The 18,271-nt window shown below is 43.0% G+C and overlaps 1 protein-coding gene across 2 annotated transcripts in view; it reads left to right on the top strand.

Moving 5' to 3' along the window:
* The window catches only part of iqsec3b (IQ motif and Sec7 domain ArfGEF 3b), a 62,572-nt gene that overhangs the window by 22,553 nt on the left and 21,748 nt on the right, over positions 1–18,271 (top strand). For both annotated transcript variants that reach the window (XM_021322174.2, XM_012873758.3), the window contains exons 3-7: positions 3,628–3,745; positions 4,650–5,051; positions 7,790–8,511; positions 9,187–9,348; positions 12,840–12,962. In XM_021322174.2, the coding sequence (XP_021177849.2) occupies positions 3,628–3,745; positions 4,650–5,051; positions 7,790–8,511; positions 9,187–9,348; positions 12,840–12,962 (1,527 nt within the window). The remainder of the gene's footprint in view (positions 1–3,627; positions 3,746–4,649; positions 5,052–7,789; positions 8,512–9,186; positions 9,349–12,839; positions 12,963–18,271) is intronic.

The following is an 18,271-nucleotide window of genomic DNA, read 5'->3' as shown; positions in this document are numbered from 1 at the left end:
TGTACCAAAGCACCATGGGCCACCTCTGCATCTGGCGTTTGCAGGTGTATTTGCCAATCATCTGGTCCATAGTATCTACTCCTCCATTGGTCTGGTTGTAGAAGAGGATCGCTTCTGCTTTTTTCTTTGGGCTGTTTTCATCCACCAATCTTGCTGTGGTGCATTGTGCTAAGCAGCAGAACAGCCTTTCTGTTTTTTTTCTCATATAGCTGATCATGGACATGCTGCCATTGAACCCAAGTTCAGTGCTGTGGACCATATGGGGTGCATGCATCATAAACCCAGAAGATCTTCATGCCGTACTTGGCGGGCTTGCTCAGCATATACTGCAGAAGCCGGGTCCTTGCTCTGAAAGTCACAAGTTGTTCATCCACTGTTACACAATCATTGGGAACGAATTTATGCCTCCAGTTGACCAGGAACAGGTCCCATATGTAGTCAAAGTTGCATCAGATGTGAGAGATGACATCAGATGTGTAAATGGGACATTCAGAGTTTCTAAGAATTAAATGTTCATAGAAGATTCCAAAGGAAATGATTGGTGTCATTTTTGACCCCATGTGTGGAAGAGTGATACAAAAACTGCAATTTCTTAAAATTAATGAAAAAGAAAATGCAAATGGCCTCATGTTGCAAACATGTTTTATGAGGAACACCTGGAATATGAATATATTACAACTTTTCAGTTTAAATACTTTGAAGAATAACAACCCTTATGGTCACAAACGACCCCATGGGTTGTTAAGTTGTTAAATCTCTACACAACTGTATCTCTGACCTGTCTGCTGCGTACATTCATGATGCTGTTTGTTCACTAATGTCATCTAACAAACCTCTGAGGCCTTCGCAGAACCACTGCATTCATAACGTGATCAAGGTTCTGTTTATACAACAATATTTTTTAAGTCAAAATTGAAAAGTTTTGTTGCATTTCTACTGTTTGTATTCACCAGAACAGTCCGCGTAATTGTGCCGTTTTCTCGGCAAACACCACAATTCGAAAACGGTTTCAAGAGTGTAGCCTGTTGAAAACATTCCGGCCTCAGTTTTTGTACACAAAGGGAAAGCAAAGCCTGCCTTTACGGGGAAGGCCTGACACATCCACAGTAAAACTTTATTGTGGTACCATTTTAAAGCAGGGAGTGTTTGGCTCCATTCAAATACCCTTACAGAGTAAGAACTCTTTAGCCAAAGAGGAAGTTTGAATAAGTGATGTCCAAATAGTGCAGTGAATAAGGAAGGAGGAAGGAAAAGTAGCCTGTATGCTCCCTCCTGCGGTTAGTTTTTCCTAGGAAAAACTCTTACTGGCGCTAAGAACCCTATAGGTATCCCACAATTCTTTGCGTCACGTGACGTATCAGCATAGCCCCCTCACGGAAATCAACAAAGGTCTCCAGAGAGAAGAGAGCACGCACTTTGTAGTTCATTTTTGGAAGGCTGTAGGCCTGGATTGGACTCACATCATCCATGTGCATTTCCGTCATGTAATGACATCTGAGTTAAAGGCGGTCCGAATTAGAGTTCTTACGGTTGACCCCAGGAAAGGCCAAGGAACAGGAGCTAGAAGATATTATCAAGGATATTCAGATGGAGCCTAAGTATGCATGTGCTTGTTGTTGGGTTTTAAAGAACCTACCGTCTACTAGTGGCATGGCAGGAAAAGTTCACCATTTTAACGTTTGTACCAGTGTTGTGTCGACAATTGGAATCAAAACATTGTCATAAAGATGTGTTGATATACACAGAACAAAAGTCCTGTTTTAATCGTGTTGACAGGGTCAAAGTTACACAGAGGTGTACTCATTTAACTAATTGAGTGACATCTCTTGTCATTCGGGAGTATCAGACTAAAGTGTGCGGTATCTGAACATGCCACACATTTCACATTTTTATTTGTAAAAACACAGGAAGACCAAGCAAAGGTTTTCTTCCAATTTGTAATTATGCTGCATTTCATCAAATCCCTATAAATTACATTGACGTTTGGGGTTATAATGTGACAAAAGTGTGGAAAGGTTCGAGGAATAGGTTTGTAAACTACTGCATATGGGCTAAAAAAAGTCATATTTACTATGTGTTTTTCTGAGCTTAATATCAACTATGACAAAGGGACCCATAGGTATGCAGTGTTTTGCTGTTTCCCCAAGTGGTAGCATAAATTATTTAACATTAAATATAGAGAATGATCATAGTTATAGGATATAGAACTGGTTTCATTCCAAGTAAAAGCTGCCTTTTTACTGTTTTCTGGAGCTTTGACACACATAGATCTGTCCATTTTCTACTTTGGATCTTGTTTTTGTTACTCTCCACAAATGTGTTTGAGTTGCCAGCCAAGAAAACTGCTGTAGCCATTCTTGTTTGTAGTGCTGTTTGTTTCTAACCAGAAGACTGGGACGTGCACTTCTACTTCACACTTACATAAAACAAATTTAGGTTAGCTACCACCTCCTTTTCAACTGTGCCAAGAGTTTGTCCTAATTTGGAAAACTGCTGTTTAGTACAAGCTGCAGTCATCTGGAAACTAAGGTAAATGAGCATCTCAGTAGGCCTTACTTTTGGTTAAATTAAGTATAAACCATTTCTTAAACGCTATTCTTTTTTTTTTTATAGCACTAAGTTGACAATGCACCTTAAAGTGAGGTTACTTTACTTTACTCCCTAAGACTGAGATTCCTTTGGTGGTTAGTAATGTTAGGTCAACTTAATAAATGCACTTTGAATGAATATATCAGCATATAAATTAAAGAATATATGGCATTTTAGCTTCAAGATAGTGCAGGTTATTTTCTTGTCTGTTATCCCATTGTGTATTATATTTAAGAAATCTGAGCCTTTTTACCTCACAACTTGTTTACATCATTATTTTTGACTATGTAAAAGAAATACTAATAAGCACACACATCATCATGCATAATAGCTGCCTCCCTTTAAAGATGTATTTAACAACACACACACACACACACACACGTATATATATATATATATATATATATATATATATATATATATATACATATATGTGTGTGTGTGTATGTGAAAACAAAAAAAGGTGTTACATCATATCTGTATAAGCAATGGAGTTCTTTATACCCTGCTACAAAATAAAGGTATGCAAGTTAAAGATTGAATATTTAAACATACTGCTGCATTAGAAAAGGAATTCCATGCTTTTATTTGTTTTAAGGCTTTTGCACACATGCTTGTGTAAATAAAAAAAAGGGTAATCCAGACTTTTTACACTAGTTTGTGTGTAATAGCCTAATTCTATCAGTTTAAACCTCTTCAAACATCCAATTATTTGAACCATGCATGTTAAGTACGTTCAGCGAGTGAAGAAAATCGGGCTTCTGGACGTTATGTACTGTCAACCTTTTTTGTATTCCGCTGTTGCATCCAGTGCTTCATTCCTGCGATTTGGAGCCAAAACTCTGACCAAATAAGAGTGGACACGGAAAGTCAGTCATCTGCCCCTCAGGCCATCACAGTCCACATTCTGCCGCATTTATAAACCTCTTCCCACTCTGCAGAGCTCATGGCCAGGCCCCTGATATGAGTGCAGAGTTTTGGTCATTGGCAGCGGGAGGTCGAGGAACTGACATCTCTCTGCTGATATGTCTCTTGCAGTGGACAGATCCTGAGCCTGGAGGACGGGACGTCCTCCGGCGGAGGACCGGAGGTGAAGGGGATCAAGAGGGAGGGACCCAGCGAGTATGAGATCAATCTGGAGAACAAAAACAAACAGGTACGCCTGGTTTCCCAGTGGATTCGGCGTGCACAACAGCGGCCGGGGTGGAGCAAAGCCTGCTGGCAGCTCTACCTTGTTTAGCGCGAGCAGGTGTGTGTGTGTGTGTGTGTGAGGGAAGATTGCTTGACAAAAAAGATTTCCATTTAGATCTATTTCCGTCTCTGTTGACATGAAAAAGAACACCCAGGATACCGAGTGCCACAGCAACAGGAACAGAGGAGAGGGAGATGCTAGGTTGTCATGGTAACAGCTAATAACTGCTCGCGGTGGCTGAAGATGTCTTTATTCCTCGTAGCAAAGCGACTCAAGGGTCTGCTGTTGCATCTCGCCGGTGCGGCTGCAGTGCTCGAGTGCGTGGCATCCACTCTTGGCGAGACCGGACACGCAGCAGACGCACGAGAGGCTGTCCCACGTCTCCCCCCCCCCCTTCCCCTGCCACTCCTCCTCTGGAAATATTTGAAGGGTGAAATTCTGAGAGATAATAAGATTTGGGAATGGAGCTGGCAACAAATAGGCTTACTTCTCTTTTGATTTATTCAACAGCACCTGTGTCATGCTCCGTCTATGCTTCCCCACTTTGCAGTATTTGCAGTGGTACGATGATGGAGGATTTTCTTCTTTTTTTGTGATATACCTCTAACCCTCACCACTTGAGCTAGAGCCAACAGATAATTAAGAAGGATACCTCTAAGAAGTGTGTCAGTGTGTGTATTTCAGGACTCCTCCTGGCTCTTTTGATCTTTCTTTGCTCAAAAATGACAGCGTGCGTGATTGCCGATGAATGATTGAAATATGTTTCAGTGGACTTAACCCTCTCAGAGTGTTTTCTTTTAGTGACTCTCGACAAATTTACAGGCGTTTGATGTGCTCACTCCCACTCACCGCCTTCCTGTGCCCTCAGATAGAGGAGCTGGAGCAGAAGTACGGCGGCCATCTGATCGCCAGGCGGGCGGCGCGCCGCATCCAGACGGCCTTCCGCCAGTACCAGCTCAGCAAGAACTTCCAGAAGATCCGCAACTCGCTGTCGGAGAGCAAGCTGCCGCGCCGGATCTCGCTGCGCCATCCCAGCCCCTCGTCCCGGACCAGGAACGCGGCCCAGAGGCACAGCTACAGTCTGCATCCGGGAGGGGGACAGATACCCTTGCGCTCGAAAACTCCCCCGCCGCCTCCGTGTCGCTCCACATCTCTTCCCCCGTCGCCCGCGTCGGCCCCGGCTAACGCCCCCTCATCAGCTCCGAGCCAGGCTCCGCCGCAGGCACCTGGACCCACACTCACCCAGCTGGAAGACTGCTTCTCTGAACAGGTCAGCGTAATTCAAACCTCAGGCAGCGGCGCTACAGACAGAACCTAATGAGGTGAACCTTTAGGAGTGACAGTGCAGTGTCAGACATTTGTGGCTCACGAGGAAATGATCTCATTATATTGGAAATATTTTAACCGGAATGTTACGGAGCGAAATTAAAAGAGGACGCTTAAGTCTGACGACCCATCAGAATAAGCAAACTCGTCTCCATCAAAGTTGGGTTTGTGCTTGAAATGTATTTAGGCCCGTTAACTATAGCAGGCAAAGCCTAAAGTAGCCTTTTGCCTAGATACTTGCCCACATTAATCTAAGATAAGACTTGAGGTTGCTTGTATATGTGTCCCAGAGTGCTCTTCTGTTCAACCCCGTTTACTCTGATACCTCCAAATAAAACCCAGCGCTCTACATTGCCTTTAGAAGTCATCTGTTAAACAGAGTCCACAGCTGTTCTGCTTTGCTATCCCCAAATCTCGCCTTTATGGAAGAATGGCAAGAAAAACGAAATGCACACCAACCAGGACAACCATCCCTAGGCAAGGCAAGGCAAATTTATTTATATAGCACAATTCAGTACAAGACAATACAAAGTGCTTTACATGATTAAGATATACCAAAATAATAAAATGTAGATAGAAAATAGAATAAAAGCAAGTAGGGATAGAATGTAGTAACAAAAAAGAACATTAAAAACAGTAAAACTGTTTAACTAGAACAGTCAAAGGCAATTTTAAACAGATGTGTTTTTAATCTTGATTTAAAAGAACTCAGGCTTTCCACACTTTTACAGTTTTCTGGAAGTTTGTTCCAGATAAGCGGAGCATATAGGAACTAAATGCTGCTTCTCCATGTTTAGTTCTGGTTCTAGGTATGTGGAGTAGACTGGAGCCAGAAGACCTGAGTGGTCTGGAGGGTTGATACACTGATAACAAGTCTGTGATGTATTTAGGTGCTAAACCATTTAAGGATTTATAGACTAACAGAAGTATTTTAAAGTCTATTCTCTGAGATACAGGGAGCCAGTGTAAGGACTTTAGAACTGGGGTGATGTGCTATACTTTCTTAGTCTTAGTGAGGACGCGGGCAGCAGCGTTCTGGATCAGCTGCAGCTGTCTGCAGCTGTCTGACCCACTTTTTAGGAAGTCCTGTGAAAACACCGTTGCAGTAATCAATTCTACTAAATATAAACGTTTCTACAAAGAAACATGTTCGTGGTGGTGGTGGCATCACGCTTTGGGCATGATTTCTTCTGCTGATGGGAAGATGGATGAAGCTGAATACAGGCAAGCTTAGGAGAAGACTAGTCGAAAACGGCAAAAAAGCCAACAAGCCTAAAAATGCAGGGAAACTGTTAAGATCAAAGCGTGTTTTTATGTTGTTAGAAAGAACCAGTCCAAGTCCAGACATTAATCCATTAGACCAGGGGTCCCCAACCTTTTTGAAACTGGAAGCTACTTCATCGATACTGTGTCACATGAAGGGCTACTGAACTAGAAGAGTCAGCACTCACCAATAAACATATATATATATATATATATATATATATACATATATTATATATATATTTATATATATATTTATATATATATTTATATATATATATTTTAGATATTGTCATTTTTAAATACAAAAATAGAGCAATAGACTAAAATAACATGGTAGATGCAGCTCACTGGAGGGTTGTGCTAGTTTTAGAACGGGCTTGCGGGCACCGTGTTGGTGAACCCTGCTTTAGAGGATCTGAAAATGGATTAAACCCAGTGATCTCCGTTCAGTGTGGAGCCATTTTGCAAAGAGGAACAGGTGAAAACGTTTGTCTCTAGATGCGCAAAGCCGGTGGAGACACCAAAAGATATAAAACGGCGTGGTGGCAGCATCATGGCGTGGGAAACAATACATGTACACGTCACCTTTATGTATTCATCACAATATATGTTGAAGTTTGTGGTTGTAATACGACAAAATGTAGAAAATAAATGTAACGGAACAGATACTTTTTTAAAGTGCATTATCTGATCATTGTTGCTTGCTCTTTAAAATTTTAAGCAGCGCTTTGGGACCCGTTCCTTGAAATTCTTACCGTGTTTCAGCCTCGAAAGCTGAACAGTAGGTGGCCCACTGAAACACGTGAAGCTCCTCAAATGCAGATCCAAGCTGTTTCAACACATGCAGGCGGTTTGTGGTAAAACCTTACTTTTTGCTCCAAAGCTTGCATGTGACTTAGGCTTAGACAACTTTATTTGTCATTTTGTATGCACAGATTGCAGAACGAAATTTCGTTTGCATACAGCTTGAAAATTTCAGTGAAGTGCAGTATGTGTTGCTCAGCCATAAAGACGGCATCACATCGTGCATCTCATGTGCAGCAATGCACCCTGGGCTGAGAGACCGGCAGCCTCCTGGGTTTCCCTTTCGCACGTTTTTTTTTATTCTAGGTCTTTTGTGCTTTGTGCAGGTGCGTTCCAGTGTGTTTAAAGATGCATCAAAACTAAACAATGAAGCAATGTCAAGTTCACCAAACTACAAATTTCTCTTTTTTAAGACCAGGAGCCTGGGTTGTATCGGAGCAATGTCTGTCACCGGGGATGTAATCAGACATGTCTTGCAGTAGTCATTAATTATGAGCCTGAACTTATGAACTTTTCTGCAGTGCAACACAGACAGCCTCACACTGACCTAATTTAGTTGCTAATTTAACCAGCTATTTTTTTTGTTTTGTTTTTTTATTATTGCACTTGCAGCTTCACTCCTTGGCTCAGTCCATCGACGAGGCCCTTCGTGGCTGGAGCTTGTCCGAGGGAGGAGAGGGGAAGGGGCTGCTGATGGACCCCGGGGCCCTTCGCGCAGCAGCAGAAAGCGCCGGCCTGCCCCGCAGCGCCAGCTCCCTGCTCATGGCTTTCAGGGACGTCACTGTTCACATCGACAGCAATAGCTCCTACACCATCTCGTCGGCAACCACGACGACCACCACGTCTCTGGGAAATGCAAGCGGAGGCGAGCCTGGCAGCAGGAAACCCTCCGTCAGCGGGACAGGCGGAGGAGGAGACGGGCAGTCCACGGAGGAACCGGAGTTTCCCGCGCCGCCTCCCAGCGAGGAGCTGGAAATGGTCGATCCGGGGTCCAGGAGGGGCTCGGCGGCGCCGGCTGCGGCGGGGGCTGGACTGGAGGGAGAGAACAGCTCAGACAGACTGGGATCCTCCAATTCCACCTCTACCTCCACTTCGGTCTCCGCCTCAGTCCAGTCAAACCAGCAGCCTGCTCAGATTTACACACAGTACCAGCAATATCACTACACTCATCCTCCACAGGTCCCCGGGGGCCCGTCCCCCGAGGCCCTGCAAGCCCTGGTCGTGTCCCTGCCAAGGGACCGCTGCCAGGATCCCGCCTCCTGCCGCTCCCCGACCCTGTCCACCGACACCCATCGCAAACGCCTCTACAGGATCGGGCTCAACCTGTTCAACGTGTGAGTGGGCCGGCAGTTCATATAAAGCTCTGTGACAAAACGAAAACACGTTCAATATTTCCGCATCCTCTGGCGGAGACTTCAAAGCGTCGATGTTTGTTTTGAATAAACTCCCAACAAGCCTTTAAAATACTTATAAGCAGCGGCTTATTACGGCTTGTAATCGCCGGGAGGGAGGCGTCTGTTTTTGGTGCCGTCTTGTGATTTTGTGATGTCCATGAAAAAAAAAAAGATCAAGAGGAGGGTGGGGAGGAAGAGGAGAGTGCAGAAGAGTGGAGGAGGCCGCGAACAATTGCGAGAGCTGCTCAGGTTCTATAAATAGAGTCCACGGTTGGCCTTCATTTAATATTCGTTAATACGAATTAAAGTAAATGAACTCAGTGACAGGCGAGCTGATCCCAAAGTCTTGAGCTAACAGCTTTTCCGCATGAGTGCACGCTTCTTTCCCCATTTGTACTACTGTATACTCACACTCTATAATGCTCACACATCTCAAGCTCATTTACTCCCAAACACAGAGCAACACATCTTCTGTCTCACCCACCCACCCACCCACCCACACACACACACACACACACACACACACACCCACACATATGTACTGGTAAGCCCAAAATGAAAGCAGACGGTGCCAACTCTAATGCTCTGCTGCGTCTCTGTGTTTGCCGGGGCCAGGAACCCAGAGAGAGGCATCCACTTTCTGATCACGCGTGGTTTCGTCCCGGACACGGCCATAGGGGTGGCACACTTCCTGCTGCAGAGGAAGGGCCTCAGCCGACAGATGATTGGAGAGTTCCTGGGCAACAGCAAGCTGCAGTTCAACAGGGATGTCCTGGAGTGAGTGAGCTGTGTTCATTTAAAGCTTCTGGGCTCTTAGGAGATCATGCACGGTGTCTCGCAAAAAAAAAAAAAAAAGCATTCATACAATCGGCAATCTGTTACCACCAAATGTCAACAACTGCTCCGCGAAGGCCTCCTTCAAAGCAGAATCAGCTTTGTCGGCCTGGTTTGTGTGCACAAACAAGGAATCTGACCTCGGCTTCACACGCTCGCGCTGTACAGACATCAAATGTAAATATGCAAACTTTAGAAGAGATAACAAAGAAATGACAACAACTAATATGAACATAAGTGCGGCTAATAAATCCACGTAGAAAAAGACAAAGAAACGCTTTGGATGAATCGAGTAAAAACTTAAAGCAGGGTTAGGTTATAAAACAACATGAAGGTCATCGCATAGCTGCCCGTATAAACTGACAAGACAGATTAGAAGAACTTTAATCAAGGAGACAGCTAGCGGGCCGTGTCAACTCTGGGGGAGCTGCACAGATCCACGGCTCAGGTTGGCCAATCTGTTGAGAGGGCAACTGTTAGCTGCGCATTGCTTAAATCTGGCTTTCTTTAGCCGTAATGAACCCATTGTTGAAAGAGAGGTGCGTGAAATCCCATTGGCACTTTGTCACTGGCCATGTAAACAACATGTTTGAAAAAGTGCTCTGACCGGATGAGACCAAAGCATGATCGTTTGGCCTACATACAAAAACGATGTGCGGTGGAAAACTAATTGCACTTCACTCTGAGCACACCATCCGGACCTTAAGACATGGTGGTGGCAGCATCATGCTGTGGGGGATGCCTTTCTTCAGCAGGGACAAAGCTAAATACAGGCCAAGGAAAGCTGTTAGACGCGAAGCTGCAAAAGAGTGACATGCAAATATAAAATTTACTGTGAAATGGAAGGGAAACTGCATTGTGCTATATTGTGTTGTTCTGTCACATAACCCCCCCCCCCCCCCCCCCGCCTAATATCCATAGAAGTTTATGTTGTAATGTGACAAAATGTGGAAAGGTTCTTGGAAATTTGAAATGTATCAAACTTTCCATCATTCAGGGGTTTACATCATTTATTCAGTCAAATTCCAGCTACAAATATGCTAATTAAATTTCAGTTGCGTTCATATTATCAATACAATTATTTGAGTTTTACATCGTCTTGATTTAAAGTCCGCTCATTGGCTACCTCTGCAGATTACTGCTGCAGTTCACAGCTCGCAGTGAAAGGACACTACTCTGCTATTCCTTATAGAACGTTAGGAATGGATTTTTAACAAAGGATTTAATAGACAGTGCCAGTTTGTAATAGGCTCTAATGTTTGGGGGGGGGGGGGGGTAAATTATATCAATGCATGGTGCTCTATTCTCAAAGCACCAAAGGACAAGTTATTCTGCGACTTTCAAAGTAAGTACTGCCAGGAAGAAGTGAAGGTTTTTTTTTAATTGATGATGATATTTTTCACCTTTAGGGCAGCAATGTATTTTTCTGAACCAAAAATGTTTCACAGAATAAAAGGACTGTTCAGTGGTTAGGACACTAATTCAAGGACGTTTTCTTTAAGCTTCCAAGTGATAAGAGATTCAGACTGTCAGCTTTGTCCTATTGTGGATCTAAATGCAAATCCATTGTGTTTTCTTTGAATTTTCAAGACCAAGTACTGCATAATAGTGAAGTGAAAGAAAATGTTTAAAAAACCCTTTAACTAATAAAACAAATCCGAAATCACTTGGTATTTAATCTCAGAATAACTCTGATTGTTTTGTGAAGGTTTGTTAGCGAATATAGTAAAGAAATAGCATCATGCAGACGGAAGAGCTCAGACAGGTCAGAGATAAAGTTGTGGATGTTTAAAGCAGGGTTGAGGTAAACAACAATATCCCGAGTGGTGAATATCCCACAAAGCTGGGTTAAATATATCATCCACAAAGGAAAAGACTGGCACTGCTGCAAGCCTACCAAAACATGGCCGCCCACCTAAACTGAGCATTAATCAAAGAAGACGCCAATTTTAACTGCAGAGCTGCAGAGAGAGACACAGAAAAATAAAACAGGAACTCGGGCTCAAACCCTCAACCAAACCTAAAGAGACGAGCGTAAATTACAGCGCAAAATCACAAACGACCGAAGCAAAGTCCTACGAAACTCGTTAGAGGCCATGAAAGACTTGAGACTGGAGGTTCATCTCCCAGCAGGACAATTACCCTAAACATACATGTGTTAGAACGGCCCAGTCAAAGTTCAGCCCTGAATCTATGTGAAATATGATGTTCACAGATGCCTTCCATCCAGTCTGACTGATGATGTTATTATGTGAAGAAAAAGAAGAAAAAAATCATCCGAGTGTCATTTCCTCCCGCTTCAAAATTTGGTGCAATTTTGAGCTGAACTGTCGCATAAATTCCAAATAAAATACATCAAAGTTTGTGGACATAGAGTGAAAAAATGTTTGAAATATGGATACTTTTGCAAGAGACTGTAAGTGATGAACAGCGCTGATTTTTAATGAATGCAAGAACAAAGATGAACAGAGGAGTGTATGTGGATGCATTTGAAGAGGGGGGGACAAACCCAGCTGTATCCCAAACCCCAGTCTGAGCAACTATGGTGAGCAACCACAGCGTTTTGACATTAAGCTCCATCAAAGTCTCAGCTCCTCCATAATCTGGGAAACAACAGCAGATAAAATCCAACCCACCTTTCGGCACCTTCAGAGGTGTTTTGGCTTTCGCGTCACATCAAAAGGTAAAAGAAAGATTTTTTTCTTTTATCTTTTTTTTTTTATTATTCTTGACCCGGTTTCAACTGGGTAAAAAAAAAAAAAAAAGATTCCTTAAAAGATGTGTTTCTCTGAGACTTTGATTAAGCAACGTTGTAAATCATTAAAAGCGTCACCCGGTGATGGACGCAACTTCAGCCGACACGCGGCGCATCGGCGAACGCGTGTACGTCGGTGTTTGCTCACCCACCCTCTCTGCATCCAATCGGTGCTCAGAGATCCGGGATGGAGGGGGGCTTTTTGCTGAGGTTGTTGTACAGATTGCAAAAAAAATAGGTCACCGCATCGAACACACTCGCAAGTACCCAGCCTCACTTTTCGTTCGCCGAGAACAAACAGACACGCGCGACGTGCACAAAAAAAAAAGCTCCCAAATGTACACTTGGAGTCTCCGGCATTCTGTGTGCCTTCCCCATTTGTCCCCTCGCTGTTTGGCTTCCTTTATTTTCCTCCCTGTCGCTTATCTCCAGGCTGTCACCCGAGACTTTCCTCTCCATTTCCATTACGCGTCTGTTGACATTTGCATCTTCCAGGTCAGAAGCTCCGTAATTGAAATATGACTCTAAAAGAGGGAGATATTGGCGTCGACGCCGACACACAGTTCGCCGCAAATTCAAAAAACACTTCTTTCACTCACAACAGCAACTTAACCCAGCATCCTTCTGCTTTTTTTTTCCTCCCTCTCTCTCTGTCTCTCTCCTGCTTTCCTCTCGATAGCTGCGTAGTGGATGAGATGGATTTCTCAGGGATGGAGCTCGACGAAGCCCTGAGAAAGTTCCAGGCTCACGTTCGAGTTCAAGGGGAAGCACAGAAAGTGGAGAGGCTCATCGAAGCCTTCAGGTAAGAGCTGCCAGGCCCCTCTCGCCGTCGAGGGCTTCTCTCCCAAACAGGTCGCAGCTTTTTTAGATCCACGAGGAGATTCGCCACGTGACCAACCGAGCGGGGCTTTTTTGAAGGGCTCGCCGAGCTTCACATAATGAATCCACCACGTCGCGCCCGCAGCAGCGTATGCGGAAACAAAGAAAGCAATGACATGTAACACGGCTCCCTTATTTTTGCAACACAGCGTGGCGGCCTCGAGGGTGCCTCGAGTTTCCCGGGCTGACAGACTAATAGGCCCGACTGCTCAGACTTACAAAGTACTTAACTAGTTGTGCTGTCTCATTACGGCGAGCTCTGATGACACCAAATCAGCGTATCATTAGCAAATTACGATTGCCCGTAACCTTTGAATAAACGCGGCAGTGTTTTCTGATTGTGAGCCAATCACGACAGAGACCAGCACTGCAGGCAATCAGTGTGTGTGTGTGTGTGTGTGTGTGTGTGTGTGTGTGTGTCTTTGTGCGTGCGTTTCCATCAGGACAGAAATAGACGCTCCGTTTTAACAGCTTTCTCTCCTGGATCACACCTCCGGTCCAAAACCCGCATTGTTAGCAGATGGTTTTAGAAAACGCGCATTCATTGACATGTTGTTACACCGTCGTGCAAATGTCTTCCGTTGGGATTTCATGCCACGGACCAACACAAACTATTGCACGATTGTGAAGCATTTGTGTTCATTTTCCCCCTGACTTAATATGCTGCAGAACAACATTTTGCTGCAGTTCCAGCTGGAGATCATTTTGGGGTTTATTTAAACCAAATTCTGTAGATGATTCCCCTCCATTATTCTCTGCAAAGTAGCCCAAGCTTTAGGTCTGGACTTTGACTGAGCCCTTCTGACACACGAGTTTGCTTTGACCTAAAAGATTTGAGTTTAGCTCTGGCTGTATATTTAGGGTCACTGCCCTGTTAGAATTGGATCTTCAGCCATAGTCTCACGTCCTTTGTAGCCTCCTACTGGCTTGACTTGTATTTGACCGCATCCATCTTCCCATAAAATCATCATCTTCTCTATCTCCGCTGAAGAAAAGCGCCACCACAACAGAATGCTGCCACCACAATAGTCATTTTGCCCCACATTTTGGATGAAATGTTACATTTTTGGTCTGTTTTGCTTACATGCTTTGTGGCACACATTATAGCAGCACTGTTTTGACCCTAGTATTAGCTTAATTTTACATATAATAAATGATTTTTCAGGTCAATATACAGCACTTAGGGTGTATCGATGCTCTGTGCCGGCTGCCCTACTCAAAAACTCACCTGCGTAACTTGAGAGGGTTGGACGCGTTGTTGAATGGGTCATGTGACCTGGAGCCCTGACCCCAACAGTGCTTAGATGTTAAAAGCTGAGGAAACTGTTGCATAACCTAATGCCTTAAAGCTCTCCACAACTTCATCCCTGATCCGTCCGTCTGCTGTGTTCCTGCTGTTTGTTCATCTATGATCTCTGGTAAAAACGTCTGAGGCCTTGAATGAACAGCTGGATTTATATAGAGTTTTTACATAGTCTTGATATAAATTTCTGGAATAGAGGCAATCGGGATACTATTGCTAAACGCTGAACACATCTCAGCCTCTAAAAGTCTACATCATGTAGACAGTGAATGTCACCCACAGAGACCAAAAATATTAAGGGTATGCAGAATTTGCAAACGTGGCTTTGGAAATATTTCCTACACTGCAAAAACGGATCTAAAAATTAGTAAAATGTTCTTAAAGTTAGTATATTTGTCCTTGATTTGAGCAGGTAAATAAAATTATCTGCCAATGGAATAAGTATTTTGACACCTAAAATAAGATAATTAGACATCCTGCACTTGATATAAGATGATGGAGATGAGTTGTTCCTGTTTTAAGTGCAAAAATCTGACTCCATTGGCAAATCATCTTATTTACCTGCTCAAATCAAGGACAAATACACTAACTTTAAGAACATTTGACTTATTTTTAGTTCTGTTTTTACAGTGTACTAAATATTCCATGCGAGCAGTCCGTTGTGCTAGCGACTTTGCACTCGCTTGTATTCCGATGACGACCGTGATTTGATTTTTATAGTGGAGCTCTATTTTATGCCAGGATGAAATCACACACAAGGATTTTATCGAGTCATTCAGTGACTTCTGGAGGTAGTTTGTTCTTTGATTTTATTTAGAGGCGTCTGAGTAAAGAGTTGAAGAGTCTAGATGCCCACCCTGTTTTTTTTAGATTATTAGCAGAAGATGTTAACAACCACATATCCTTTACTTTTCACTTTTCAATAATTGGTCTTGGTCTTCTGTCACATGAGTTGGTCTTCTGTCACATAAAAAAAGCCCAGTCAACAACATGGAAGTTTAAAGTGCCAAGTTAAAGAAGCATCAATACATTAGCAAGACATTGTAGGGCAAGGAGTTTTGGTTTTGCTTGATTTGGCTCTCCGCTTCCTTCGTCACTCCTGACTCCAGCCCTGCAGTCCTAAAAAAAAAAAAAAAGAGCGTTTCAACCGAGGTGACTCATGGATGACCATCAGAGACCTACACCACACTGTCCTCTTTTCCCTTTTCCCCTTTAACGAACTCCTGAGTGAAAATATATTTATTTTTTTGACGTCTGCGTGCCATTTAGCCGAAAACTAATTTGGGAGCAAAACAGATAAGCGTAAACTGCGATGGGTGCTTCATCCCCTGGCTTCACCTGTCCTTGAAGCGCTCCTGAGATATCCAAAGATTGGAAAAGGCAACGGAAAGCCGGCAGTTGTTTTCTCTTGCAGAGTAATAGCTTAGCGTTGCTGTGAACAATTAAAGTGTCTCTGCTGACGTGCTGCTGTTTTCCCTCAGGAATGTGTCACCGGCGTGACATGACTTGAGTCACTGTTCCTTTGATCTCAGTTACTAAGATGTCCTTTTCCATGACAGAGGCATATGATCACCGTCACAGCTGCCCTGCCCTTTGGTACACTGCCTACACCTGTCTCCGCTAACGTCGAGCTGTCCTTGCTTGCCTTGATTCCCCCCCCCCCCCCCGCATAAAAACAAAAGTGCCTGTGTTTCCAGTTTTTACTTTTTTTTGTTGTTGTTGCTGTGTCTACTTACTGCCAATGCAGTTCTTATTCTTTAGGAGTTGAAGTCATGTGATTTTTTTTGTCTTTGAATATAAGTGTGTAGATTTGTCCATTTAATGAGAGGCTGGTAGCAGGATGCTTTTGCGGATATATATATATATATATATATATATATATATATATATATATTTTTTTTTTTTTATCAAGTTACCACCTTAGTTTGTACAGCCAATTATCTAATAATAGTTTTTTTTAAAAAAAACAACAGATGGAAGAGTAGGTGGTAAATGTCATTAGTTTTGCAGATATTCGTTTGCTTCAGAATGATGAAAAAAAAAAAAGCTGTGATTTTACGCTGCGGTTTCCTCTCGATCCCTGAGTCCATCATGCACTCAGGCTTTTCGGTCGTCAGGCCAATTATAACTGTTTGACAAATTAGGGTCACGGAGGATAGCATGATGTATCGTGACCTTTAGAGTCTATTTCCTTTTCTCTGACACTATTGTGAAAATTAATTGAGCGCCTTCTCTTCTTCTGTCAATTTTGTCCCAATCAAATGCTTCGGATGATCAAACTAATTTGAACTAAATTGATTAGGGTGCAGCTTTCTAATCATTATTTCATTCGTTAGGGGATGAGAGCGACCGAAGCCAGCCTGGCCCTTTGTGAAAAAAAAATAATTCATCCCCTTGTTAAATTATGAATTCATTGTGATTAACCTTTGTAAATGGTAAATGGAGTGAATTTATAGAGCGCTTTTCTAGTCATACTGACCACTCAAAGCACTTTACAATAGAGCCACATTCACCCAGTGGCACTTACTAATGAGGACACATTAATTCACCGATATGCAAATCAGTAGGCAATTTGGGATTAAGTGCCTTGCTCAGGAGCACATTGAGATGTGGCAGGAGGAAGCTGTAATCAAATCAAAAAAATATTCTTCCCACTGAGCCGCGTCACTTCTTTCACTAACCACATCCAGGCCTGATTACAGCCAGACCCGCATAATAAAGAGATGGCTTTATCAGAACCTGTCTGACAAAATGAAGAAGGCCAAAAGATCTCAAGACCAGCACATTAGGCCTCGATCTAAAGGACTTCAGGAACAAGTGAGAAACATCTCTGACATCTATCAGCTTAGAAATGGTTCCAAAACCTTTTCAAAGGCTTTCGGGACCACAGCAGATTCCCTGTGGGAGCCAGTATCCACAAATGCGGAAAACAATGCCGAAATTCAAACGAGCGGGTGACGAACCAAAATTACTCAAAGAGCAAATAAACAACTCATCCAGGAGGTCACAACATAACACAGAGCAACATTTTTAAGTATTTTAAGTCCTTATTTCCTCAGCTGAGATCAGCGTTTGTGATTTAACAACAGGAAAGAGAATGGGCAAAAATGGCATCCATGGTAGAGTTCCAAGTTAAAAACAACATCTGATAGAAAAAGACCAAGAGCCCGGCTTACATTTACCAAAATAAAAAGAGTTCAAGGCTTAAGCAGCAGGATGACGAGCAAAATCACACCGACAGGTCCACCACTTTAAGATAAAAAACCCCCAAAACAAAAACAACTTAAATCTGATGGAGATGCTGAAGTGGGACCTTAAACAGATCTAAAGATCTAAAAGCCTCCAAACCTGCTCAATTGAAACAACTCTGCCACGAGGAATGGGTCAAAGTTAGTGATGTAAAAGAATTATTGCTTGATGGCAGTTATTAGCCATGTTTCCATCCAGCTGTCATGCGAATTTTTAACTTTTAACTTTTAAAATGTTGCAAAAAAGAAAACGTGAAGTAGGCATGCTTCCATCCACTGGTTTAGAGCGAACCAACCAGGCTATGCAAACTGTAACTCCGTTAGAAGTTGATGTGATGCATGGCCATAAGAAACAGGAAGTAGAGGTTGCAAACTAGCATGGACCACACGTCTAAGAAAAGGATAATATCACATGTTTCACATCCCAGCTCTCCAAAAGATGATTTGATGATTTAGAAATGCAAGACGTGCAACTGGTTTAATGGTTTAACATGCAAAAAAATAAATAAAAATTAAACATCCTTCAATCTGAATTGTTCAAAATGATGTATATTTAGGACCTTTATTTATGAGGAAAGTTCCCTGTGTTATGGATGATAGCAGAGGAAAAAAAAGTTGTCTTCTTTTGGGGAAAATTCCTTCAGGATTTTTCTAGTTTGCACCAAATCATTTCTCAGCTGG

Source organism: Fundulus heteroclitus, chromosome 2, assembly GCF_011125445.2.
Source record: "Fundulus heteroclitus isolate FHET01 chromosome 2, MU-UCD_Fhet_4.1, whole genome shotgun sequence".
Lineage (NCBI taxonomy): Eukaryota > Metazoa > Chordata > Actinopteri > Cyprinodontiformes > Fundulidae > Fundulus > Fundulus heteroclitus.
This window is presented reverse-complemented; position numbering and strand designations above follow the sequence as displayed.